We start from the raw sequence: 27,301 nt of genomic DNA, 5'->3' as shown, positions 1-27,301 counted from the left end.
CCATGGGTATCTGTTTTGTAGATCCCGAGCAGTAATGGCCTCCGGGAAGATGGTTTATGGCCAGTGTATAACCATATAGACATACCTACCGTAGTTACTAGTCAGTTTTTTGATTGTTTCGTTATAGAAAAAGAAAAAAGCAAGAGATATGGTGGAACAAAATCACGTGTGTTTGGTCGATGCCAAGCTCCGCCTGCGTCATGCGCTCCTCCCGCAATTGAAGCTTCGACGAATATTGAGAATGCATCACAAGGACTCCAAACCCTTGGTCACATATACAAGGCAAAGTCAGGTCCATGATCTATGCCGTCACCTGTCTATCGCTTTGTTGTTTGGCTGCGACTTTGTCTAGATCTATCTAGACTATGCGCCGCGCAGTCATGAAGTGACAGAACACGACCACCATGATGAATTCGAATATTTTATCGCGGGTGCTGCCTCCTACGGGCTTACCCTCCATTTACGAAACTATTAGGCAAGACGACGAAGCCTCTGGGAACTCCGATATCGAGGAGCGTGCTGCGATGGCTCTGGACGAGGAGAACCTTCAGGAGTCTCTGCATCACTACGATCCTGACGACGCCGGTAACAGTCAAATAACTACACAGAGCACTGCATTTCTGGGACAAGGGCGGCGGCCTCGAAAGCTATCAGATACTCATTCACCAAAGGCAGGAGGAAATGGAACTAGATCTGGTCGACCTCGGTGGTTACAACACTTATCACCCCGTGTAGCCGAAGCTGACGAGGGCGACGATGACGACGTCCCTGCATCCCTGTTGATAGAGGGACACGACCTCGAAGATATGCCGCAGCCGCCCGCACCTCCCTCACATGGATTGGACTACCGCGACGACGTTTCCCCAGGAGTCGGCCCGTCGTCGACCAGATCCCGAAAGCGCTGGGAATCACCACGGAACCGAAGAAAAGGTCATCAATTTTTGCCCACCCCGATCGTCCAGCAAACAAAAAGACCAGGCGGTTTGTCTGGCTTAGCATCTGCGAGCCCCAAGGACAAGGCAATGTGGAGGTGGGCGAATGTCGAGAATCTCGATAACTTCCTGAAAGATGTATACATCTATTACCTGGGAAATGGCATTTGGAGTATACTGATGAGCCGGGCGCTCAACTTATTGTGAGAATTCCTAGACCTATGATATATCCATGTTACTGCGTGAGTCGTACTGACCGTTCCAGAACTCTCGGCTTTGTGGTAGGCTTTACGACTTTTCTGTCGAGTTGCGTGAACTATAGTTTGATTCGCGGCAGTACCTCCCTGCACAACGTTCTTGTGCCGAAATGTATGACCAAGATTTCAACATCAACCACTCTCCTGCTATGGCTCTTTACCTTCTTTTGGATCGGTAAACTTGCCCAATATATACTTGATATCCGAAGACTGCGCCATATGCATGATTTTTACCACTATCTATTGGATATTTCCGACCCAGAAATACAAACAATATCGTGGCAACAAGTCGTGAGTCGTTTAATGACTCTGCGAGACTCCAATCCAGCTACTGCTGCTGCCATCTCTGCAAGACATCGTAGGTTCATGGGCAGCCAGTCTAAACAACGAATGGACGCACACGACATTGCCAACAGGCTGATGCGGAAAGAGAACTACTTGATCGCTCTATTCAACAAAGATATACTCGACCTCACATTGCCCGTACCTTTCCTGCGAAACCGACAGTTGTTTTCGCGCACATTAGAGTGGAATTTGCATTTGTGCATTCTCGATTATGTTTTCAATGAGCAGGGCCAGGTTAGACCGCTATTCTTAAGGGATACGCACCGACGAGCTTTGAGCGAAGGGCTGCGAAGACGGTTTATCTTCGCCGGAGTCATGAACATTTTCGTTGCCCCTTTTATCGTTGTTTATTTTATGATGCATTACTTCTTCCGATATTTCAACGAATACCAAAAGAACCCATCTCAGATTGGCTCCCGTCAATATACCCCCCTCGCGGAATGGAAATTTCGCGAATTCAACGAGCTCTGGCATCTTTTCCAACGTCGCATAAACATGTCTTATCCCTTCGCTAGTCGCTACATCGATCAGTTTCCCAAAGACAAGACAGTGCAGATTTCACGCTTTGTGGCGTTCATCGCAGGAGCACTTGCTTCAGTCCTGGCGTTGGCATCACTTTTGGACCCAGAGCTCTTTCTGGGATTTGAGGTCACTCAAGATCGTACTGTGCTTTTCTACCTAGGACTCTTCGGTAGTGTGTGGGCTATCGCTCGCGGGCTAGTTCCAGAGGAAACGCTTGTGTTCGACCCCGAATATGCACTTCTCGAGGTGACAAATTTCACACATTATCGTCCAAATCACTGGGCGGGGCGATTGCACAGCGACGAGGTCAGACAAGAGTTCGCAATGCTTTATCAGATGAAGATCGTCATCTTCTTGGAAGAAATTCTTAGCATGATCTTTACTCCCTTTGTGCTCTGGTTCAGCCTCCCGAAGTGCAGTGATCGCCTAATTGACTTCTTCCGTGAGTTTACAGTTCATGTAGATGGACTGGGCTACGTGTGTTCCTTTGCCGTCTTTGATTTCAAGAAAGATGCTCAGACGAATCCTCAAGGTCGCGCGCCTCACCACACTGGGCCTCCAGGAGACTTGCGAGACGATTACTTCTCCACCAAGGATGGAAAGATGCTTGCTTCATATTATGGCTTCTTAGACAGTTACGGAACAAATCCCAAGGCTGCTCCGCCACCTGGTACTCGGCGAAGATTTCATCCTCCTCCATCTTTCCCTGCTCTTGGATCTGCACATCCGGTGGTCGATGCGACTCCCCGGGCAGATCGTTGGGACCAGATGGCCCCCCGACATTCGCCTACGGTAGGCCCTCAGGGGTATCATTCCACATTGCGCGGTTCTCGCATCGGCGGGGCAGCTGGGTATAATTCTCCATTTCATTCGATGCTTCTTGATCCGCACCACCAACCTTCGGCGTCAGCATTGCGCTCAGCACCTAGAGTGGGTGCGCAACCTCGGTTCCGACCGTCACGCGCAGCTCCCAGTGCCGTTGATGGCATGGATGACGTGAAAGAACTATCTGATATCGAAGCATCCACCAAGAATGCTGTCGGTCAACAATCTGGTCGGGTTGGGGACGATTCTACAGGAGCTGTTGCTACTAGTGACAATAACCTGGAAGGATCGTGGCGTATGAACCTGGCAGGAGACGCGGATGATAGTGATAGTGTAGCAGAAGGTGATGAAGTGGAAGCGATCGTCAACGGCCCTGGCGGCGTGCTTGGTTTGATCCAACAGTTCCAGAAAGCAAACAATGAAGGCAGAGCTGGTGGAGCTGCTGTGAACATATGAAGTTGTTGACTAACCACCTACAACTAGGTAACTAAATTCAAATCTACGATAGAGGGCATGCATCGCATAAACAAAACCGTAGTCGTACTTCAGATTCCGAGGTAGAAGAAAAGCGGCACGTGTCCCAAGATCTGGGAGGCCAGCGATTGGCTGACTCCACGAAAACGCGGGGGATAGTCAGATCTAGACTTCTTCTTGCTCCCTTTTCACGATGGCACAAGTTGTTATTGTCGTTGCGCCATTGTACGTACGTAGTATCATTCGGAATCCTTTAGCTCGTGCACAAGCTTCCTGCTTGTACAACCGCAAAACGATGAGCGATTCTAGCAGCTCGAGATTTTACTTAGGCTTAACTTGATCGGCACTATCTTAATCGATCTACGTACTCCGTATGTAGTTCACTAAAGTATCAGGTCTACGTTTACCAGGCTCGTACTACATACTCAAAGCTCCGCATAAGCACTCAAATGCAATCTCCCGCCAACTACTCTTTATTGTAGCAGTCAAGGGTGTGATGTGGCGCCCTGGGCATTTAAGTAGTGAGCGTTCAGTTCTGGGCGGTCTCCACCTACTCCGGACTTTCTGTCTGTTCACCCATTCTTCCTTCCCTTCTATCCCTCGACTCGACTGTGATTCAACTTCTCATCTCTCATAGTTCGGTACGAACTTCATGCACTTCACGTGTATTAAGGACCCATGAGTGCAAGTTTACTCTTACCGTTCATTCAGTCATTCCTTCATTATCGAGGGCCAACGGACCAGCTGCGGCATCGCCGAGCGACCTGAGACACCAAAGCTTCCCCTGTCGAGTTCATACCACGCATGACTGGCGCATCATTTTTCCTTGTTGTTTGAAGACTGGGATCTTCTTCCTCTCCTTTTTATCTTGAAAATTTTATATACCCCTCTGCCATAACTCCCGCGCGATCTGCTAGGTAGCTTCTCGCCATGCTTCGAAGTCGCAGATACCGCACCTTTGTCATTTTCAGCGTCATTTTTGGTCTTGCTTTCCTACATTTTATAAGATCGCGAGAATGGTCTAATGAATGGAGGGAGCCAGCCGCAAATACGAAAGTAGCTCCTGCGCCTGTCGCTCACGATCTGGCCTCCCCCCACGACCATGATGCTGCAACCGAGATCAAGTTTGATTCGAAACATCGCATTGACGTCCCTACCGCCCCGAAAGAGAAGCCCTTGGATACCAAGAAACCATCTAACCAAGACCCTGCGAAACAGAAAGAATTACTAGATAGCCAAAAATCGAAACCAGAGACTATTCAGAAACCTCCAACTCGTCCCGGCACCGATGACTCGAAGTCAATTGATACGCCGTCTGTGAAGGAGCCCACTTTCAAATCCTCTGGTGACAAGTCTTACGAAGGAACCCCTAAGAAACCAGATTATCACCTCAACGATCAACTAAGCGATATCATCGAACCGATACCCACCAAACATTGGAAGAAGCTCCCGGAGCATTTTCCCATCCGTGAAGCCGATCTCATCACCCTGCCCACCGGTCAGCCTAAGAAGCTACCAACGCTTCAGGTTGCGACCAAGGATGAGACCTCTGCGCAAACCATTCTACGCAAGCAACGGCTGGCAGCCATCAAGGAAGAGTTCGAGCATGCGTGGAGCGGATACTCGGAATATGCAATGGGACATGATGAAGTTCGACCTGTGAGCGGTAGCTTTCGAGATCCATTTGCAGGTTGGGGCGCCACACTCGTCGACGCATTAGACACGTTATGGATAATGGAAATGAAGGAAGAATTTGCCGACGCTGTAGAACAAGTCAAGAAAATTGACTTCACAACGAGCGCTATTCGAAGCGACATTCCTCTCTTTGAAACGGTGATCCGTTACTTGGGTGGCCTTATTGGCGCGTACGACATTTCCGGTCAAAAGTATTCGGTACTTTTAGACAAGGCAGTAGAGCTGGCCGACATTTTGATGGGCGCCTTTGACACCCCGAACAGAATGCCAGTTACCTACTACAAGTGGGCTCCGTGAGTTATTCTTTTTCGACTATTTTCTATCCGTGATCTCTAACAATTGCATAGTGAATACGTAGAGCAGCCTCACCGCGCCAGTACTCGAGTCGTTTTAGCTGAGCTGGGATCTTTGTCTGTAGAATTCACCCGCTTGGCTCAGTTGACCCAGGAGGCTAAATATTATGATGCGGTTGCACGCATCACCAATGAACTTGAGGTCATGCAAAATAACACGAGGCTCCCTGGTATGTGGCCTTTAGCGATTGATGCGTCAGGGTGCAAAATGCGCACTCCACAGCTTCCAACTCTCTCAACTCTTGGTCAAAACTCGGACCTGAAGGTCAATGAAGATAGAGGTTTGGGGACACCAACGCCAACGCCTACACCGAAGCCACTTCAAAGGGATTTCGTTATCCCGAAAGATCTGGAGAAACGTGAAATTGGGCTGGAAATTGATGCTGAACCTGCGGACTATGAACCGGAAACTAAGGCAACATCCACCGTCCAATTGACATCTTTCCCGAATAAGGACTGTGAAAAGCAGGGCCTAGCATCACCCCACGGTGCCAGATCGGATCGATTTGGTTTGGGCGGACAGTCTGATTCGACTTATGAGTATCTACCCAAGGAGTACATGCTTCTCGGCGGTCTCAGTGACCAATATCGCAGTATGTATGAGGTTTCAATGGAGCCAGTGCGGGAGAAACTTCTGTTCCGGCCTATGCTCCCGAATCAGGAAGATATCCGGTTGGTGGCCACCGTGCAAGTTTCCGACCCTAGACATGAGGATGAGGAAGAATTAAACATTCGGTATACTTACGAGGGTACGCACCTCACCTGCTTTGCTGGAGGCATGTTTGCTGTGGGAGCAAAATTGTTCGGAATAGATGGCGATATGGATATTGCAGCCAAATTGACTGAGGGCTGTGTATGGGCTTACGGGTCAACCAACACGGGCATCATGCCGGAAGGCTTTGAACTTCTTGCGTGCGATGATCCTTTTGCATGTACCTGGAATGAGACGAGGTACTTGGATGTAATGGACCCCAATGAGAAATCTCGCATCCAACAAGCGGAGGCCTGGTATGAGCGCGAGCTGCAAAACGCAAAGCAAGCTCAAGAAGTATCTCTCGAGAAAAAGCCAAACATTGTTGCTCCTGTACGGATCTCGGAATCAGAAAAGAGCGATACCACTGGTGAAAAATCCTATAACGGTATTGCCAAGCGGGAAGCTAACAATTCTGGCGTTGATGACTACGACGAACATGCACACCTCTCTGCTACGAAGACGACTGTGGAAAGCCAGGAAAATGCGAAGTCACGCCTTGATACCAAGGTCCAAAATAATGGAGTCCCTGCTAAACCTACAGTTTTATCGCATAAAGAGTACGTTGCTAACAAACTTGAGATTGATCATATCCCTCTGGGCTATACGAAAATTCAATCTCGAAAGTATATTCTTCGTCCGGAAGCCATTGAATCTGTCTTTATCATGTACAGACTTACAGGAGATGAGGGTTGGAGAGAGAAAGGGTGGAAAATGTTTCAGTCCATTGCACGATATTGCCGAACGGAACTCGCAGACTCTGCGATTTCCGACGTTACCAGCACAGCACCTGAGCTCCTTGACGAAATGGAGTCTTTTTGGTTAGCGGAGACTTTGAAATATTTCTATCTCCTATTTAGCGATCCCAGCGTCGTTAGTCTTGATGAATATGTGCTGTAAGTGCTCTTTACTTTCATCCGAGTCTGTGTACAGTTGGCTAACGTGCATACAAATAGTAATACCGAGGCGCATCCTTTCAAACGACCAGTGTCATAATCGGCAACTTTTACTAACAATATTTTATTCCTTTTTTGTTTTGGCTTCTCAAGACCGTATACGAATTGTGATGAGTCTCTATCTGACTTTCGTACTTCTTGGCTTTTGTGTATTGTACACTCAAAGCCTTTTGAATCAGCCTACATATATATACCCTGAGGAGCATGGAAACTGTCAAAGTTGTTAAGCATACCAATGAATCTAATAAAAAGTTCAAATCATTCCCATTACTGTAATCATTTCAAATCTTACCTAAGTGCCTACTGAGGATAGTCCTTTTCTTTCAAAATCTCGAAACAAAAGTCGAGACTTTCGACGAGGCATGCAGCTGTGCATATTTGTCCAAATATTACGCCAAAGCACTGAAAGCAATATCGCCTTAACGTTCCAAGTTTTTCCTTGTTATTGGTGTATACTGCCCTATTCTCTCACATGACGCATCACTCTGATAAGGGCGGGCGGTGAAACCCGCATTCTATGAAGTACTTCCAGAGTAAGACACTCAACTTCCCCCTCAATCTAAGTCACTCGTGCTGCTACTTACAGATATTCTCAAATTGCGTTGATAGGCACACGACGGGATGACTGTTCATTCAAGTGGAAAGCACTTGTGTTTATGCAGGAAATGGAGCTGGAAGACGTTTCCTACAGCTTGGAGAATGAACAACAATTCTGGGTTGGTGAGTTGCATGAGTCTTCCCTTTACCCTGCCTATCAACTGCTTTAGTTTGCTAATGCGCCTCGATAGAATTAGAGAAGATATTATCCGAGAAATGTGACTCGCATGCCCGTATAGACAATGCCCTTCGCGCCTACCTGGGGTTCAGCGCCCAGTTTAAAGGTAATGAATGTCAATCACACGTTCAATCTACCATTTCAATGAAATGACAACAAGCTTTCTTTTCTCGTATGGAAATGAAACAAATGACTAATAATTTCCGCGGTTAGATGAATACCTCGTCAACGAATATGACATTTCTCGCTGCTCATACAAACTCTTTTCGTCAAGCCTCTTCGCCCAACACGCCGATTACATTCGAAGACAGATAATATACAGCTTATTAGAAGTACGTTTGCAACATCTTATACAGTGGCACAATACTACGCTTGTGAAGTCGCGCTAATGAAGGTCCTTGCGATTGCGGAAAATAGGAGGATGAGCCGGATATTCTACAGTTCATCGTGTCATTCCTACTCTTTGACGGGCGGCAGAATGATAGCACCTTTCTGCTCATGAACGAAGTCGGCACTTTTCCAAGGCTATTGAAACTAGTTCATTCCATCAAACTTCAAGATGGTGACGGTGCTGATCTTCACCGTATGTTGATGGATCTTCTTTATGAGATGTCCAGAATACAACGCATCAAGATAGAGGATTTGGGTGCGTGGATCAATGACATTTGGGATGTATACTTGATTTGGAATCATAATACTAACATTCTGTGTAGTACTGGTAGAGGACAGCTTCATTAGGTATCTCTTCGATCTCATTGAAGGTTTATCTGACGATGCCCATGACCCTTACCACTATCCTGTGATTCGCGTTCTGGTACGCATTTGTCCTTCCTCTTGATACAGCTTATTGGCATTCAAGCTTACTCTGTACGCAGCTGGTATTGAACGAGCAGTTCATGGTCCTTGCGCACGATCCTGCCTCTGGGACACCCTCTAATCCACTCACAAACAAAGTGATGAAGATACTTTCCGTAGATGGAAACAATTTCAAAACATTTGGTGAAAACATCATCTTACTACTCAATCGAGAAGGTAAATCTTGATCTTCTGGCCATAAGACAGCATCATTCTAACCTTTCTAGGCGAAACATCTTTGCAATTGCTCACACTTAAATTACTCTACCTCATTTTCACAACTCCATCTACCTATGAGTACTTTTACACAAATGACCTGCGAGTACTCGTTGACATATTGATACGAAATCTACTGGATCTGCCGGCAGAAGCTGTCGCTTTGCGACACACATATCTACGAGTTCTTTACCCCCTTTTAGCACATACGCAGCTCAAGGACCCACCTCATTATAAGCGCGACGAAATAAGAAAGACCCTGAGCATATTGGTCCACAGCAGAATTGAAGGAAACGAGCACGACTATGAAAAGATTATGCATTTTGGTGAAGCTGATGATACAACGAAAAGACTTGTCTCTCGGTGTAGTCAAGTGGAATGGTTACACGATCCAGAGCCAGAACTATGTGACACACCAGACATACCCGAAGAGGATGGGCAAGCAGAGGTGACAGGCGTCCCTATCCCAGATGTATCACATGAGAAAGGCGCAGACCTGGCCGAGTCACCGGTCTCACAAAGCTCTGATTCAACTACATCGCCTACCGAACTCGCACCGCCATCACCCAATACTTCCTTTTCCGTGATAGCACCTGATATAACTACCAAGACAGGCTCAGATGCCAAAGTCAAATCCAAACCACCACCTCCCAAGTCAAGGCGCAGCGGCCATCATGTCACAGAGGAACATGATGATAATCGCGGAAGATCTGCAGTTTTACGCGAACATCACGCCCCGACCTTGACGGTCAGCCACGAGTCACCATCAGGGACACTACCTCTTCCGAAACCTCCATCCACATCAAGATCAACGTCGAGACCAGCGCCGGCTGTGCCTCCACCGCGGAGATCAACTCATCATGCATCACCAAATGCGACTACATCTGACCATCACACTTATCATCACATCCATCAAAACACCTATCCTCCCTTACCTATCAAATCGAACCACAAGCCCCCGCCACCAAAGACACGTCGTTGGCAACATGGTGCAAAGTTATCGCATGAGTTGTCTGGAGCTGATGATGAGCGGTCTGCATCTCCTGCCTCTGTCGGAAGCTTTGCTCCTCCAACAGACTCGGATGATTCCCATCCTGTACACGACTCCTCCGTAGCCATCGAACAGACAATGGAGAAAACGAGTCTTGAAGCTTGAATACCAGAAACACATTCATCACTTGTGGCTACAATGTAACTACTTAGTCCATAGGATGACCAACACTTTAGCAGCAGTGCTGAATCAGACAAACACAGACTACAATATATTGCTTAATGTCCAAAATCTATGAACTATTTCGTAATGCTAATAATAACTATCTAGATCAAATATTTACACCTCATCCTCCAAGGGACCAATCAAACTCGGAAATCCGCCAGCGGTCTTAGCCAACCCATAAAGACCCCAATGTGTCTCCGTCCCAAACGTCCAAGCATTATCCTCTTTCCATTTATCATCAAAAGCACTGAAGAACACGATCCCGCCGTCAGGGAAACTATGTCTCAAACTCTGGAATGCAATCATCTGATTGTGTCTTGAGGGCACGGCTTTACCATTCGGTTCTCCTGCAGATGGCCAACCTGTTTCCGTAATTATCACTTTCTTATTACCTCCCTTCGTGGCCTCAACGACATGGCGGGCCTGCTCAAGGACGTACGGACCAGCATTTTCAGGTGTCTGAGCAGAGTCGAAGAAGGCATGACAATTCGCAGCACAATAATCAGATTCATCACACAGTTCCGGGTGTGCAATCATCTGAGTGAAGGTATCAACCGTTACCACCGGCCCCTGATACCCTGCTCGACGAAGTATAGTGCGCGCAGAGTTCACGGTTCCGACAACCTCCACGGGGGATTTTGAGCCTCTGTTGACCAGTTCATTCCCAATAGAGACGGTATGGAAGGTTGACCAGTCACCACCCGCCGCATCAATGATCTTTTGTAGATCGGTTTCAATGTCGTCAATGTCGTATAACCCCGCAAAGACCATCATGTCGTTTTCCCTTGCGGCGTTGGTCACTGTCAGGGCTTGATTGCAATCTATTCCGTAAAACCGCACGTATGCGAATTGTCGAAGTTGACGGATATCGTTACTGACTTCTGCTTGGTCCTTGCATGTGCCGTCGGCCTTGTAGGGGGAGTATGAAATTCCGTAGTTGCTGCGGCCCAGGAAAGCATTCGGGGCATCCAAGATGAAGTTTGAATCCAGGAGGTCAGGAAGATGACTCAATGCTGAAGGTCGAGGGAGTATGTGCCGGTTTGATTGAAGTATTGTGCGGGAAGCAGAGGAGGGTACTATCGCCGTTGTTGACGAGATAGAAGGTGGTGCATGGTGATCCTAAGTTGGGGCAACGTCAATATTAATCCAACGCAATGAATGAAAGCAGGACATGCTTTGGTCAAATACTCACCGATACAGTCACCGTCGACGATGGTCTCGCGGAGTGCACTTGGACATCTACCGTGTGTCCTGCTTGGTCGAGTTGGACAACAACAGTATTTGTTAGGGTTTCTTTCGGGCACGGTTGTGCGGCTCGTCCTTGCCATAAGACTCGCTTCGATAGTTGATGATGGTCTTGACGTCTCTTTAGTGCTTCTTCTAATCTGATTATCAGGGGCTTTACTTACTATGTACATGGCCGTCCGTAGAATGAAGCAAGGCCAGGGCAGCAATGCCCAGGATACAGTACTTCATCTCTCACTTGAATAAGCTAAAAGTATGAGAAGCTTCTGTCGATACAAAGAGAAAATAAATTGGAATCAGTTCGGTGTGATGATCGAGGAGACTATCTTATCATCTGCTTTAGGGCTCGGGGAGTATATACAATTCTACACTGACAAGAGCAAGAAGGATATCCAAATGCTAATATGAGGAAGGAGAATGATGACATGATAGGAAAAAAGATCTCTCAAGTTGATCCAAGATCTCCAAATTTCAATAGTCTTCATTTTTGTCCAAAAAAGGAAACATGTAAACAACATGCTGAATTCCTCCACAAAGAGATCTAGGGCTAGTCTATGCCAAGTTCAATCCACTAGGAAGGAAAATTTGCAAAAAATACTTGGGCTTCAATCTCATATTCGATAAGCGACGTCTAGGAATGCGACTACCCCAGGTAGGTATGTATACTCCTATGGGCTTTTGCATGACCAATCAGGATTTCCAAAGTACGTGGCTGTGGCATATAAGCGTGCAATCCCAGGAGCCACACTGCTACAAATTAAAAGTCATTCAAAAGGTCCTTTATATTCTCTACCGACAGTGCCCTGGCAAGAAAGATATAAGTAAACTCTGTGCGACATCGAACCACACGCATCCGAAGAGCCGCTCTAGCGCCCTAACACTTATTCCTAGTAGGGTCCTGGTCAGATTCGGGACAAACACCTCAGACCACTCCGCCATCTTACCCTCGTCTACTGTGCTTTGGAATGTTACCTACTCATTCCGGATTTATTCAGTGGAAAGTTAGTTAAGGAACATATCCAGAAGAGCCATGCGTTCTTCCGAGGTCGACTCATGCATTATTATATTGGATTGACAATATGGTTAGAAGAAGAGTTTGCCTGCAAGAATTCGTTCCTGTCATTTTCAAGCATCACCAAATTAAAAATATATGTACTCTATTAATGTTAACATGATTCGTTCAAAGAGAAAGAAAACGACGATTCAGGCTTTTGAGGGACTCGGAAGTCCGTTCGATAATACAACCAAACGAGACTGAAGACATAACAGAGTCGTCAATTAGGAGCAAGAAACTGTCCAGTTGCCATGGATATAAATTATATTATAAGAATACAACGCAGGAGAAGTCGTAGTTATAGCAAGGCAGAAGATATTATAAATCTTATCGTTTTTTGCCTAGTACTTTCGTGATCGCATGTCGGATAATCGTGCCTGCTTTTTCAACTTCGCGCTTCGTCAAGCCGGTCGTCAGGCAGATCTTAAGAGATGGGAGGACTTGCTGACTTGGCGTCACACTATCAGGCAAGGTTTTTAAGCGGGTGATAAGCACACCGTTTGCCAAAGCCTGTTGACATGCAGGTCAGTACGTGACAGAATTCGTGGAACCAATGGAAATTGCATACCTCATCAACTATATCTTGCAGCAAAAACTGCTGGTCTTCAAAAGACAATTTCCTCGAGGATACAATCTCCGGTTTGATTGCCATTATCATGATTGGATTTTCTGGAGCACTTGTACAGTACATCCAGTCACTCCGCGGATCAAGCTGTGACCACATAGTCTTAATGTTGGATCGAAGCTGAACAAAGAGGTCGGGGCTGGTCTGCATCAAGTTGATGGTTTCACTAGCGGTAGTCGACAACAGAGCAGGAAGAGCAGCAGAGAATGTGTATGCAGATGCGGAAATACGCTGGTGGTGAACAATCTCTTCGGAACCTGCGCAGAAACCGCCTCCCGCAATTACAGGACCAGCAAGAGAACCGACTATCATATCAATTTCAGTGGCATCAACATTCTGGTACTCTGTGATACCGCGACCATTGCGACCCAAAACTCCGAAAGACCAGGTTTCGTCCAAAATAAGGCGGAATTTGTATTTGAATTTGAGTTCAACCTAGCAAGACAAAACATGAGCGATCTTCAATTGGAAGGCAAATTTGAACGAAGCGCCAGACTTACAACTTTAGGCAGATCAACCATATCACCAATAGACTCGAACAAGCCTTCAGTGATGATAAATCGTCGAGTCAACGGCTTGCGCGCTTGCTCCCGAGTAACCTTCTCAAGCACGCGCTCAAGATCCTCCATATCATTATGCTCGTACCAACGCACAGTGCTTCGAGATATCTGAATACCTTTGCGAATGGCATAGCTTACACCCTTATCAGCGACAATGATATCTCCTCTCTTAGAAAATGCGGGAATAACGCTTGAAATTGTGGAAAAGGCCTGCGCATATATAATACACGCCGCTGTGCCGAGGAAGGCAGCAACATCCGCTTCGGTTTTGATGTGCACATCTTGAGTACCGTAGAAACCTGGGGGGCCGCAAGGTCCGACACCGTAAGTCCGCAGCGTTTGAACGGCTTTCTCCTTGAGGGTTTCGTTTGAAGTGAAGTTATAGAAATTATAAGATGCCAAATTCACCACAGTTCGTCCATTCGACAATTTGACTTTGGGGCCGGTCGGGCTAATCACGACGAAAACATACTTCAGCATATAATCCAACCGCGCTTCTTAGAAAGACAGCAACATACCCTACAATGATTGCTCTTTTCTCAACCTCAAGCTCTTCCAAAGCCGTCGGGCTGCTCACCAGAGGTTCTGGAGTCCATTCATCCACCAAATCATCAATTTCTTCTTCCGAGAGTTTCACAATACCAGGTTTTGTCGAGTATTTCGGCGCAAGAAGATAGCGAACCGCGAAAAGAAACAAGAACAGCTCGACAGCTGAGCGAATTGGGTCGTTCTGATAACTGGATTTGACATAACGGAGGAAAATCGCAGAACCGGGGACACGGTGAAACAGAGTGGACAGTTCTTGGAGAAAGTCCGTCAGGACTCGTTGGATTTCCTGGATATCCATCTGTCACATTGCCTTCTCTCAGGCGCAATTGAAGATATTTGAAAGGGCAAACACTGCTGACGACTTTGGATTGTAAAGTTATGGGATAGAGTTGTCAGAGAAAGGAGAGATGGTCTTGCCGCCTCTGACCGGACGGGCATCCACCCGGAAGCATTAATCTTAGGCAGCCATTAATAGAGGGCGGATCACGTGACCTACTGACTTGTTAATTTTTAAAAACCTAAGGGGCAGTATAATTTATGCTCCATACAGAAGACAACGCATATGTTGATGAAGAAATATGGAACAAAACCAGAGAATTGCATTTGATGATACAAAAAGGCTATCGTCAGATAGTGCGTTTGTAGAAGTATAAAAAAAGCATAATCGCATGAGAAACGAAAGTGGCAGGTTTTAAGAGACATATAGGTTCGACGAAACAACAGCCAATCAACTCCATAAACGTATACAGTAAAAGCACAGGAGATGTAATTACTCATTACTAGCAATAAAAGAGGTGATGAGTGAAATGAGTGCGGGCGATGCAGTCGTAAGAAAGAATGCCCGAACTGAGCCATTTTCCTGGATCTTCAGGCATTTGTACAGCATCCGAGATGTGAAGATAAAAGTAAAAATAGATAATCAAAATCAGTATGCAGTCTAGAACATGAACATCATCTTCGCGCCGGCAGTGCTGGTGCTCTTGCTGCCGCTGTCAGTACCAGAATGCGCGATAAAACCGGCCGGTAGACCAGATCCGGTATAGTATGTATGGGTGTCGTTATGGGCGTCTCCAGCATCCAATGGCTGCATAAGGTCCTGTGGGATTGAGGGAAGCTTAATGTTCATGCGGCGAACGACCAAAGGCGCGACAACGAGGACAATAAACAGAATAAGCATGGTGAAGTAAAGGATGGCGTAGCGGATCACACGACGCCGACGGAGCTTAGACTGCTTCAAAGAGTAGATAGGAGGGCGAATTTGTCGGCTAGATAATTTGTTAGCATGATGAATCGAGCATAAAGTAGAGGAAATAGACATACCTAGGACGAAGCCAGAAGAGAATGACCGAATGGAATTTGTCAATGTATGGCACGCAGAGAGCGGGAAGCATGGCGAAAAGGAGAAGATGACCCAAGACGAAGTCGCCGGCAAAGTAACCAAGCTCGGTGATCTTACAGAGGAATTCACGGCCGGGCTGGGAGAGAGAGTGCCATCCCATGTTGTACCACTTTCCGGTCCACCAAGCAATGTTGGATTGGTCATGTTTGAATTCTCTGGTCAATGTGAGAGCAATGATCAGTTTATAGACGAATCGCTGGATGGCTGCCATGGAAATCATGCCCAAGACGCAACGAGGGAAACTCCAGCCTTCCAAGAAGAACATGACTTCGAATATAGCGAGGAGCATAATGACAGCGACACCGTGAGCGATAGCTGCAAGCACAGAACCGAACTTCTTGCAACACATGCTGAAAACAGGACCCATACAGCAGGCCATACCGAACATGGCGCCAGCAACGCCAGCATTGACACCGATAGGAGCAAAGGCGACTATAGCGATACGGATAAGCGCGTTGGTGGGCGTTGCGCCGCTGTCCGTGACACCAGTACGAGCGTTTATGTAGAGATAAGGAATTATTGTGACTGCGACCAAGACCAAAGGGCCTAGGATTTCGGAAAAGAAGATGTTGGTAATACGCGCGCGAGGGACATCGCCTGACAGCTTCTCCGATGGCACACCGAGGACCTTGCGTTTATATCCAGTGATCCTGGTACGAGAAAGGCGGCAGAAGGCAATCCATGAAGAGTTGTGGGATCTGGAATTGCCACGCGACAGCCAACGAAGATAGTCACGATAGTCAATGAAGAAATCATTCCATGAGAACTGGTGAGGATTGAACAAAAACGGTGAGATACAAAGAGCCGTCAAGGAAACCCAGAACCAGATCAAAGCAGCAGTCCACATGGTTGTCGTGGCGAAGAGCAACATGAGCAAACATCTGGCGCCGAGGTAGATCGAGGGTCCAGCGAAACGAGAGTAGAGAACACCGAAGGGGATACGGGCAGTTGCAAAACCACGACCGGTACCGATGTATCTGGCACCTCCATAGGAGAGATCTTGCTGAATGGCATTTGCATAGATTTGACAAACGAACACCTCGAACATGAACGAAAGAGAACCAAACTGTTTGGCAAGACGAGTTGCTGCACGCCAAACACCTCGCTCAGTCAATTCTTGAACCACCAATGGCACGAAGGAAATGAAGAACACAATGAAGATAGACACAATACAACGGTTGACCCAGTTAGTGATAGGTACAAGGTTAGCGCAACCAGTAGGCATGAGAGGATCGGTGATTGGAAGGTTGGAATTGAATCGGCAAAGGATGGTTTCGTGACGAAGGGCACCAAGATTAACCATGGTAATCATGAACATGTTCACAGACAACATAATGAACATGTTGTTGACGTGGAAACCAGGGTGAGCATAGTAAAAGGACAAGAAACGATCCAATGGAAGTTGGGTGCCGAGGTAGTAGTATTCACGAGACAGCATCTGCTCACCCATACCAGTACCAATCTTAGTCGTAAAGTTGAGAATGGATCCAAAACCTTGATCACGACCTTTGCCACATTGGAAGTATTCACAGTGCTTGATTCTTCCACCACGGAGGACAGCATTCATACCAGCGTAGATATCCTCGTTCAAATGGAGACCTTTCTGAGCCTTAGAGACACCACCGCGAGTGGTCATGAAAATACCGTTGAGGAAATCAGGATGACCGTAGTGAAGTTTACCACCAATTTCGGCAAGAGTACGAGCGAATAGAGTACCGAACGTCTGTTCCTTTCCGGCAGCGACATCACCAAGGATACCAATGTTCTCGGAGAAAATGTATTCACGAGCACCAAGAATAGCAACAGGATCAGTCTTAGGAGTAGGTACACCTGGCGTATACGGAGAGACATTGTCCGTAGTCAATTCCTCAAACTCGGCAAGAACGCTGCGGATTTTCAAACATTCCTCGAGGTAGTTGTCCTGGTTGGCATCAATCAACTGAATGTATTCACCACGATAGAAGATGATGGAGTGGTTCTGGTTGTCGGACTTCCCGTCTCCTAGAATGGGGTTGCCAGAGAGCTGAATGCGGAACTTGGGCTTCCGAAGACCGTTCTCTAAAATCTCCGAGTGTCCATCAATAAGAGCAGAGTAGAGTCTTGGCTCCTCACCCTCGTTAGCCGGTGGTTCTTCATCAAGGTAAGCGATCTGGAGGTCGGGGTAAGCACGGAGAAGGAATTCGGTGTTTTCACGCTCTTCCTTGTTGAACTTGGCGTAACGTTGCATAGAGACACAGATCTTGAACTTCCGGCGCGCCATTCTCTCCAATTCACGTTCCAATTTATCCGAGTTGCCGCCAAACATTTGGACAACTTCGGGGTTCTCAACCCGATAAAGGAGCTTGATGGCACGACTGTAGTTCATGAAACCGGAGATTGTACGGTAGAGGGTTTGAGTACGAAGAGATGCCCAGATACGAGTGCGCAGAGTGTATTCGGGAGCAGCAGACTTGAAACCAATGCAGTAGAAAGGGAGGTCGTCGATCTTGTTTCGTGCTGCATCCTTCTCGGATTTCTCATACTCGCCATTGAATTGAGAGGTTTCATCTGCAAGAATCTTGGTGTCCTTCACAAAACAGTCCCACTCATGTGGGTGGAGCTGCTTCAAGTATTCCAGAAGAGTGACACGAGAGTAAGGTTCGTCTTCCCTAATGATCTCTCGCAGGGAAAGGAGAATCTTTTCGCTGTAATGAGGAATCAAAACGGTGAAAGTTGGCATGTTGTCGACGGGAAGTGGTTCAGGAATGGGGGTTGAAAGCGACTGGGCAAAGAACGAAATGCGACGCTCCGCTTCACTCTGAGAGGGGAAAAATTCGGTTTTGAATGAATGATCCTCCTGAGAGACGAAGAATGTGGGCGCTCTCAAAGTCCGCTTGCCTTCCTGCTCCGAAGGAACTTGATGATAGAGAAGCTTCTGAACATGGTCAATGGCGAGGAGATGTTCACGGTACATGGAAATGACAATGGCGTTCCAGACCTGAGAGATCAGGACCTTCGGCTTATACTTGATTTCCATATCCGTGGTAGCGAGAACCTTGGAGTAGATACGCTTGGGCAACCGAGAGAAGATGTTTCGCCAAGGACTCCAGATAGACACACCCAGATGGAACGATCGCGCCACTGAGAAGATTGTATTCAAGATGATGTACCACAAATAGCTATCCAGGAAGAAAAGAGTCAAGTCCGTGAAGAACATCAAACCAAGAAGGATTTGAGGTTGAGCATGGCACAGATATTCTTTGATGATCTTATCACCCAAACAGTGCTCGATCTTCATCGGGCGAAGGATACGGATGGGGTCCTTGAAGGAGAGTGTGAGGAAGAAGTATGATTCGACCAATTTGGCGGCGAACACGCAAACCCACATGCCATAAGACATCCACATACCATTACCACTGAGTTGAGGAAAGCTGGCTGTGAAGGTCTGACTGGCAACGTACTGGCGTGTATTGTTTTTCATGTAGCTGCCAAACAAACCACCAAGTGGCATGACCGCAAAGAAGAAGAACGTTGCCAAAGCGATGAAGAACTGTACGATACCGAGGGCCAATGCAATAGTGTCTGTGCCATCTTTCGATACACCAAAGACATAGATAGCAGGTCCAATGTTAACGGCGAAGACTGCGAGCAGAAACATAAGACGCTTGGTCAAGTGCTGGGCACCGGCCCATTTACGTGGAACGTAAGCCCACTCGCAAATGGTTGCAACAATGTTGATGAGAGAAGAGAGTGTGCCACCCAGGGCAACTGCTGACCACGAATAAGAGCCAGGAGGCTGATTGTTGAGTTGTTGCTGATAATTTTTGGTGTACAGCGACTTGGCATTGAAGGCAGTGAAAAACCAGAAAGCACCCAAGTGAATAACCCAGATTCGATTGAAGTTAGTAATCATGTGGAACCAGGAACGGGTCTCACGATAAGTCTTGAAAAATACTTTCTTCCAGTTGACGTCCTTCAGCTTTTCCCATCGCTCTGCGGGCGGAATATCCACAAGCCGCGTCTTGTCTTCCAGGATGATGCGCTCGATACCTTCAGGGTACCAGAAGAGCTGGTTGACATCGTCGTAGCCAATAATCTGGCTATGATCACGCTCACGACGAACATATTTACCATCGTAAATCTCATAACCCTGATCACGCAGATAGCTATACAGAGGAGTGATGGCATTGTTGAGATATGTTCCTTCTTCAACGGGCTCGACACGATTTTGGCATGCGGGGGAGTTCAAGTAGTCATCAGCACACTTGAAGATGAAGCAGAGACACTCGGGCGTGAATCGTACTTGATTGGCCTCACCCCAGCAAAGCAGATAGAGGGCGATCTGTCGGCAACGTTCATGTTGAGACATGCGGTTCATACGTGTCTTCCAGCGGAACTCGGCAGCTTCCAAGCTATTGTCGCCCTCCAACGCATCAAGCGTTGCTTGTTCATTCTCGGGATTCTGCTCAGCAGCCTTCTTGGCCGCTTTACGGGCCTTTCGGGTTCTACGATTGGCTTTTCCAAGCTGCATATTGGCGAATCCCACGGCATCATCAAGGTCGAGATGAGCTGCGAAGTACCAACGGCGGTAGTTGGCATTGTCACCACCAATATAGTCTGCATGTAACGAGAGAAGTGCCTGATTGGGGGTCATGCGAGACGCACGAGAATCGAGAAGAGTCATGAAATGGTCGTACATGTTCCGCATGCTGTCGCGTTGGAAACCAAACTTGTTGACGAGGTCAATGAAGATGTCCTCAATCTCCTCCTTGGAAAGGGGGATCTGAGCATCCGAAGTCCAAGCTGGGTACGGCTCGCGAGAACGCTGACCGGCGGGGAGAGCGTTGGTATAGTCCATGCCATAAACCGGGGTTGAGGCGCCCGATGAGCGGTTTCCACCGTAGGAGATCTGAGAAGACGGTGGGCGGTAGTTTCCATATCCTTGACCACCCATCTGGCTTTCGTTGTAGCTATTGTAGCGTTCATCGCCGCGACCGTAGTAGTCCATGTCGGCGGCACGCGCTGTCTCGGATCTCATGGTGAAATCACTAAAACTTTCCGAGTCCTCTTCAGAATCGCCACGTCGACGACCGCGGCCGTTCTGTGCGTAGTCAGGATGTCCACCATGGCCTTGATCGTAGTACTGATCATTGTAGTAGTTGTCTTGACCACCTTCATAATAGCCGCCGCCTCCTGCATTGTGCTCGCTGTGACCTTCAGCGTTGTGCTCGCCGTGACCTTCACCGTTGTGCTCGCCGTAGTAGCCACTGGAATTCAAAAGTATTAGTTCACGAGTCTGCCGGATCCATTCGTTGTATTCTCTGAGTAAACTCACCTCTGGTCGTAGTAGCCGTCTCCGTAATTCGAGTACTCGTTTTGATCGTAGTACCCATGCTGATCGTCATGGTAATAGGCATCACCACCATGGCCTTGATGGCCGTAACCATCGTCGTAATGGCCAGACATGATGGCTATTTATAATGCAATGACAAAATAGTCCTGTCCAAGTACACCGTCAGCTACGTAAGATTCTTATCAAGTTTCACCGTCCACGCCGTGACACCCTGAGCGATCGATCAACAAACGTACCTTATAAACAGCCCATGAAACCGGTCACAAATGCTCGTTGAATATACAGACTAGTCGAACCAATTAAAGTCTCATATGGCTGGATAACGAAGAGGAAGATGAAAAGTCGGTCACAGCCAGGTGACGAATGCTCGCAAAATGGCGTGATGAAACCTGAGTTGTCCTTGGTTGTCACGACCGAATAAATTTATCAACGATTGAACAGATAACTATTAATTATCGTTTGACAGGGAGTCGTCGGGATGGTGAACGAATGATTGTTCTTTGCTTTGTTTTGTTATGTCTTTTTTTTTTCGAAAGAACAGGCTCAGTGACAGCTTTCAGTAACGTCGCCAGCGCGTCGTCGATGGGCGAGTTGAAGGTGCAACAGATGCAGGAACCTACGGTTCGCCCAATGATCCTCTCCTTGGCTGTCTTTTTCTCCCACCAGGTGGTGAAGAAAAAGGCAAGGACGGGGATGGCGAGACGAACGAAAAGTTGTGGACTCAGCAGCAAAAAAAAAAAAATGGATGGATGGATGAAAAAGAGTGTAAGGTAGCGATGCAACTAGGAAAGTGAGCGAAAAGAAAGGAGCGAGAGAGAGAGAGTCTTGGATAGTTCAGAAAGCAGGGTTCTGCTTACTGAGAGGACTTGCTGCAGACAGGGCAGGGGAAGGGGGGGCGGAGCCAGTCGCAGGGCAGGCACAAATTGTTGGTGCTGGCAGGAGCACACTGTGAGTTCTGGCCAGGGAAAGTGGGAGGGGCTCGTGGCTATTTTGGGCTCATCGGTCTCATTACTAGTCGAGGTGCGTACGTGTATGTAAGTTACACTGTTCGTCCTAAGATTGCTGTGGCAATTAAACTCTCTGCAAACAGAACAGGTCAATGATCAGGTTACGACCACGCACAGATCGCAACTCGCGATGATTCATCAGGTATGGAGGACAAGAGTAACACCCGATTACTGGCTGGACAATGAAAGTGGGTCCTGGCTGTTGTGTATCGAATACCGCTATCTTACAGGTCGAGACGAGAGGATAACTGGACAGTGGGGAACGGAACAGGGGTAAGCGTGTCATCTCAACCAATCAGCGAGTCACATTGCTGATAAGATCCCCTCCGCGACTTCCGGCTGACGCCGTGAGTGGCCAGCGGAGTTATGATACGTTACCACAGGCCGTATCATGTTTACCCCGAAAGTAGCAAAGCCCCTGAGACACGGCCCACAGTGGCAAGGACGTACTACGTATTAGATGTACTATGTACTTACGCGCAAAGCCTCATAGTCATCCATTCTATCGCCAGCACAGAAAAAAAGAAGTCGAAAAAGAGTATTTCAGTTCCATATGTTTGGAGATCAAGAATTTGAGCTTGCAGCCGGGTCAACGATGGTATCCGACAATTGCAACGCTCACTGGTCGGTATGAAGGGGACACAGACAACATAGCAAAACCAACCGCCAAGACCCGCTGAGATGTTCCATGGAATGAATACCCTCCGATTGGCCAATCGAATCTCTTTTGTCGAGAACAATGCTTTGCTTCTTTATATATATATAGTCTATCTTACTCTACTGCTCTCAGAATTTGCCAGCTCAGAGATTTTTGAGATCGTCTTCATGGCAATCCCCCCATCAGATAATTTCGTGGCATTCGGCTGCATGTCCTCCGTGCTAATCACCGAACCAGGATCATAAATTAATGCAATATCTTATGCATTAAGATCTTATCCACGGGCTAAGCCACCTTTCTTGACAAGTATCTATCGATAGCTCCTGTCAAATGATAAACACGCAGTGATCACTTAGGACAGGTAAGTAAGATAGACGAGTTAAAAAAAAAAAAGACTTACCGTCAATCGTCATAGCACATATCGTTCCTTGTTTCTACATCTTCTTGACCCTGCTATTTTCCATACAGAAAAGCTAAAAACTTGAATTGTCGGAATTAAGCCCTCTGGATCGCCACCGGTCCGCTTCTGTGGCTTGCTCTAATTTCCACTAGCCGTACGATACAGTTTTGATACACTTATCATGCGTCTTATTGGTCCTATTTCATCTGCCATCTGGAATAAGCCAGAACTACGGAGTACAAGGGCTCGCTAGTAGCTTGTCAGAATGGAGATGGATCTTGAACTCTCAATTTAAGTACGGACTTGGGCGCTGCTTTCGTCCGCATGTCCGGCATACTATGTCCGGTCTCTGTAACGGGCCATAATAAATATCGATGACAGCTGTTACATGTGCGAAAAGGGGCTCGCACATACGGCCTACACTTAATCTCATTCGCTGCTTTCCAGGTCTGAAACAAGCTAGTGGTCAATTCTACTCGGCAATTGAATCCGCCGCAGTCGCATTTGATGTGTGGCACGTATGACGATTTGAAATCATTTCTCATGTCCCCGAACTCCATAGCCAGATCATCGAGGCGGGTGAAGATTTTGCTCTTTAGGCGTTACTTCCAAGGTTGCCAAGAGATCACGGAAGCTTATCTGCTCTATCGATAAGCAGCGTCCATGGTTGTAGTCTGTAAGGTACATCGCATGGTAGAGTTATCCATTATTATTATTATTATTATTATTATTCATGTTTATTGTCCATACCCAGCGCTATAGGCTATGACAGACCACTAGAAGCCTTGGTGAGACCCTAAAGGCTCACCCCTATCAGAATCATACATGCAAAATTCAAAAAAATCACTATCTCGCCTTCCGTAGGTACAAATCCTGACTAGCGTGCCCTTATTCCTATTCCTCCAATGTGACACCTAGGCCACCTTCTTCCAACATATCCCATCCCCACGCATCACTAGACTCAGCCTCTCTGGCTGTCCGCTCCTTATCATTAAATAGGTTGGCTTCAGTCACGAATTGCAGCAGCCCCTGGGTCGTTCTAGGTTCTGCGAACAGCCTAGCCTCGGGACTTTCCTCGGCCGTTGTAGGCAGCGGCACTCCGGCTTTCTGGAGAGCTCGATATAGAGTTCTCCGTCCTGTTCGATGTCCTCGGCACTCAAAGAGTACATGCTTCACTGTCTCGTGAGGCTCCTTACAAGCCTGGCACGCTGGGGGTAGAGCTATCCATTCATGGTGATGAATACAGTTGCCAATTTGTATCAATTGATGGATATTCTGTTTCTTGCGATATGCATCTCAAGCTACAAGATTCTAGATACATGGATCAACTGATACCTAGGTATCTCAGATTTCGCTGTCCAGAAATATTCCTGTATATGGTATATATATATATATCTCTCTCTCTCTCTCTATATCACACCAGTAGAGGTGTGGTCAGGAACAGTAAACCAACGATGATGGCATAATCCGGTGAAGAATCGGCCTTTAGATGGAATTAGGGTTTGTCGACGATGTGGACATTGATTCGACCGATAATTAGACCTATTGGCACCCTAAATATTGAAGATTGTCGTCGGATCCATGAATTAATTGGTGTATCTTGTTATCAGACTCCGGTTATCGCTTGCCTGCCAAAGCGACGTTGTCCCGCCAACGGCAGCACATAAACACAAATTGTCGACGTACTTTCCTGGATCATCCGCAACACAGAATCAATTGCTTCGATATAACATACCAATTGCTTGGTCAACGTATATCAAATGCGCACATGTTTTGTGTGTGTGTGGCATGATAGTCACAGTTCTTATCAACCGCATATTATCTTGCCTACAATATGGCACGATTAAACACATCTAACCCAACCGTCGTCCGCCATGGACGTCCGAGTCCCAGTCCCGCAAAGCCAGCATCACCATCCTCGTCATTCACTAGAACCACTACATGGTCACCTTTAAAGCCAAGGTCCAAGCAACAAACCAAAAAGAACAATGGGGTTTCGGAATTCAAGATCTTCGAAGACGAAGAGCAGTCAGACAACGACGAGGAGAGAAGCGCCGATCCGTTTATTGAACCTCAGCATGCGAACAAAAAAAAGCCTATGGCGCCGTTGAAGCTCACACATACAAACTCAATTACTTCTGGCTTGTCGAAGCGCGCATCTCAGGACAGTAGCGGTTCTTCGTCAAGAAGGTCACGATTTGGTAGCGATTCAGAGGAAGAAGAAAGTTCAGACAAGGAGAACCTCTTTTTTGACAATGAAGCTGAAGAGGATCCTGACGATTCTGAGGAGGAAGGTGATGACGAAGAAGAAGATGGAGGAGAGGATACTGGGTTGCACGAAGATGCAAACTCAGGAGCAGGTAACGGCGTAGGAAGTGGAAGAAGATTTGACTCGGAGCCACCAGAAGCCAGCTTCATGCAGTATAGAGAGACAAGACGGAAAGAAGAGTCAGATGAATCCGAGGTAGAAGTGAGTGACGACTCAGATGGGTATAACTCGCTCGATGATTTCATCGTCAGTGACAATGAAGACTTGAGCTACTTTGATGATGGACTTGAAGAGGACGAGGACGAGGAAGTCAAACCCCCCACACCAAAGCCATCTCGAAGAAGGCTTATAAGGGGACGAAAACCTCGAACCTCTAGCATAAGTTCACAAACACAAAGACTTCACATCTCAAACGAAATTCACTCACCAGCCTCCACAGCAACACCGCCACAGAAGTCTTTGCACAACGAACAAATTTCTCTTCATTTCTCTTCTCCCTTCACACACTTACTTCCCAACGAGGGACTCGACACAGAAAGTGAACCCACAAAGTATCTCAAACCCAAAAGAAGCCCACTTCGTGAGAGCATCAACTCTATGTAAGGCTATCTATCATGAAAAAAGGGAGGGATGTTCTCTAACTCGATTCTAGCTCATCAAGTCCTGGATCAACGAGGAAGCAACAAGTCAACAAAATGGAGACTCCCCCGTGCAGCCCTTCGAAGGACACACGGCTGTCCCCGTCCAAAATGACACCCAGAATACCACCATCACCTCATCGTCAGAGCTCTGATGCGTTCTGGAGTCAGGAACTCACCAACGCCTGGAATGATCAGTGGTCACCCCCTAAGCCAAAGACCAAAAGCAAGGCTCTGGAGCGTGTCCTTGCCCTGAACGACAAGGGTAGTTTCAGCACAGACGCTGACAGCGTGACCATGGGAAAAGCCTCAAGCGTCGACACCCCTGCCAAGAGTCTTAGCAAAACGGCTCTTAAGAAGGCAGAACTTGCTGAAAAGAAGACAGCGGCTGCTCGCAAGAAAGAGTTCAATGACAAGAAAACCTCACTTGCTATGAATTTCTTACTTGAACTTGACATGGCCACTACAGGAGGTCGAGTTAACGAACTCGCCCAGCCTACAGGAGGAATCAAGATTGAGTGGAAGAAAACCCTACGCCGCACTGCAGGACGCGCGACTTGGAAGGTGGTAACAATTCGAAAGCCAGATGGAAGATTCACCTTCGTTCACCACGCCTTAATTGAGCTTGCAGAGCATATCATTGACGATGAGTTTCGACTCCTCAACACTATGGCGCACGAATACTGCCACCTTGCCAACAATGTGATCTCGGGAGTTCGTCACCAACCTCACGGTCCAAGCTTCAAAGAATGGGGTCGCAAATGCGTCGAGGCAATGAAACAGCACCCCGTTTACAAACGGTACCCCATCGAAGTGACCACGCACCACACATACGAAATTGACTACAAATATCGCTGGATCTGCACTGACTGCGGTTATCAGTATGGAAGACATTCCAAGAGCATTGATCCAAGCAGAGTGAGATGTGGACATTGCAAAGGTCCATTGCTGCAAACTCAGCCCAAGCCACGAAACGCTTCAGCAAAGAAAAATACGCCTGTCAGCAACACCGAAATCAATCAGAATGGTGTACTTGGTGAAGAGAACTTTGATAACATGTTGGAAAGTCTTGGGAGTGCTCACCTTGGTTGATGGTCATGTTGGTTATCCATGTTGTGGTGAATGAACAATTGGATTGTGTCTTTTCTTTTATGGAGTATTTCTGCATGAGATCTGGAGTATGTCTGAGTAACTACTTGTTTCCTTTTCTTTTTCTATTATCATGATGTGAATATCTCTTCTTGGTTGATATTATCAGGGTGATGTTTCTACATGTCAATGAACGTCGTGAGAACAGCCTTCTTGAATGAAATTATTGAAAGTCTATTTTAGCATCCACAATCTTGATGATCATTACGCGTTACACGTTCAGCAAGCAGTCTAAAACCTTATT

At 47.1% G+C, this 27,301-nt stretch overlaps 7 protein-coding genes across 7 annotated transcripts, besides 1 other annotated feature; 4 read left to right on the top strand and 3 right to left on the bottom strand.

Annotated features, from left to right (window-relative positions):
* Window positions 1-404: 404 nt before the first annotated feature.
* On the top strand, window positions 405-3,337 carry TSTA_114620 (autophagy protein Apg9, putative; the record flags this gene model as incomplete). The annotated part of the gene is made up of 2 exons (XM_002481600.1): window positions 405-1,135; window positions 1,198-3,337. 2 exons carry the CDS (start codon window positions 405-407, stop codon window positions 3,335-3,337), a joined length of 2,871 nt encoding a protein of 956 aa, XP_002481645.1.
* Window positions 3,338-4,285: 948 nt separating this feature from the next.
* Window positions 4,286-7,376, top strand: TSTA_114610 (class I alpha-mannosidase 1A; the record flags this gene model as incomplete). Its single annotated transcript, XM_002481599.1, has 3 exons — window positions 4,286-5,343; window positions 5,398-7,050; window positions 7,111-7,376. 3 exons carry the CDS (start codon window positions 4,286-4,288, stop codon window positions 7,148-7,150), a joined length of 2,751 nt encoding a protein of 916 aa, XP_002481644.1. The 3' UTR covers window positions 7,151-7,376.
* A 399-nt stretch (window positions 7,377-7,775) lies between these two features.
* On the top strand, window positions 7,776-10,234 carry TSTA_114600 (uncharacterized protein; the record flags this gene model as incomplete). The annotated part of the gene is made up of 7 exons (XM_002481598.1): window positions 7,776-7,830; window positions 7,899-7,991; window positions 8,099-8,217; window positions 8,303-8,531; window positions 8,599-8,699; window positions 8,761-8,917; window positions 8,968-10,234. The coding sequence occupies 7 exons, from the start codon at window positions 7,776-7,778 to the stop codon at window positions 10,110-10,112; spliced, it is 1,899 nt and encodes a 632-aa protein (XP_002481643.1). The 3' UTR covers window positions 10,113-10,234.
* Window positions 10,235-10,286: 52 nt separating this feature from the next.
* On the bottom strand, window positions 10,287-11,648 carry TSTA_114590 (cell wall glucanase (Scw4), putative; the record flags this gene model as incomplete). The annotated part of the gene is made up of 3 exons (XM_002481597.1): window positions 10,287-11,291; window positions 11,365-11,552; window positions 11,582-11,648. The coding sequence occupies 3 exons, from the start codon at window positions 11,646-11,648 to the stop codon at window positions 10,287-10,289; spliced, it is 1,260 nt and encodes a 419-aa protein (XP_002481642.1).
* An 809-nt stretch (window positions 11,649-12,457) lies between these two features.
* TSTA_114580 (serine palmitoyl CoA transferase subunit LcbA) lies at window positions 12,458-14,599 on the bottom strand. Its single transcript, XM_002481596.1, has 4 exons — window positions 14,175-14,599; window positions 13,597-14,107; window positions 13,040-13,531; window positions 12,458-12,981 (listed from the first exon to the last, which is right to left on the bottom strand). The coding sequence occupies exons 1-4, from the start codon at window positions 14,501-14,503 to the stop codon at window positions 12,799-12,801; spliced, it is 1,515 nt and encodes a 504-aa protein (XP_002481641.1). The 5' UTR covers window positions 14,504-14,599; the 3' UTR covers window positions 12,458-12,798.
* A 120-nt stretch (window positions 14,600-14,719) lies between these two features.
* TSTA_114570 (1,3-beta-glucan synthase catalytic subunit FksP) lies at window positions 14,720-21,049 on the bottom strand (the record flags this gene model as incomplete). Its single annotated transcript, XM_002481595.1, has 3 exons — window positions 14,720-15,470; window positions 15,526-20,850; window positions 20,919-21,049. The coding sequence occupies 3 exons, from the start codon at window positions 21,047-21,049 to the stop codon at window positions 15,143-15,145; spliced, it is 5,784 nt and encodes a 1,927-aa protein (XP_002481640.1). The 3' UTR covers window positions 14,720-15,142.
* Window positions 21,050-23,706: 2,657 nt separating this feature from the next.
* Window positions 23,707-23,733: a microsatellite.
* A 1,102-nt stretch (window positions 23,734-24,835) lies between these two features.
* On the top strand, window positions 24,836-27,272 carry TSTA_114560 (SprT family metallopeptidase, putative; the record flags this gene model as incomplete). The annotated part of the gene is made up of 2 exons (XM_002481594.1): window positions 24,836-25,869; window positions 25,923-27,272. The coding sequence occupies 2 exons, from the start codon at window positions 24,836-24,838 to the stop codon at window positions 26,998-27,000; spliced, it is 2,112 nt and encodes a 703-aa protein (XP_002481639.1). The 3' UTR covers window positions 27,001-27,272.
* Between the last annotated feature and the right edge of the window lie 29 nt (window positions 27,273-27,301).

Source organism: Talaromyces stipitatus, genomic scaffold (assembly GCF_000003125.1).
Source record: "Talaromyces stipitatus ATCC 10500 scf_1105507295555 genomic scaffold, whole genome shotgun sequence".
NCBI lineage: Eukaryota > Fungi > Ascomycota > Eurotiomycetes > Eurotiales > Trichocomaceae > Talaromyces > Talaromyces stipitatus.
This window is presented reverse-complemented; position numbering and strand designations above follow the sequence as displayed.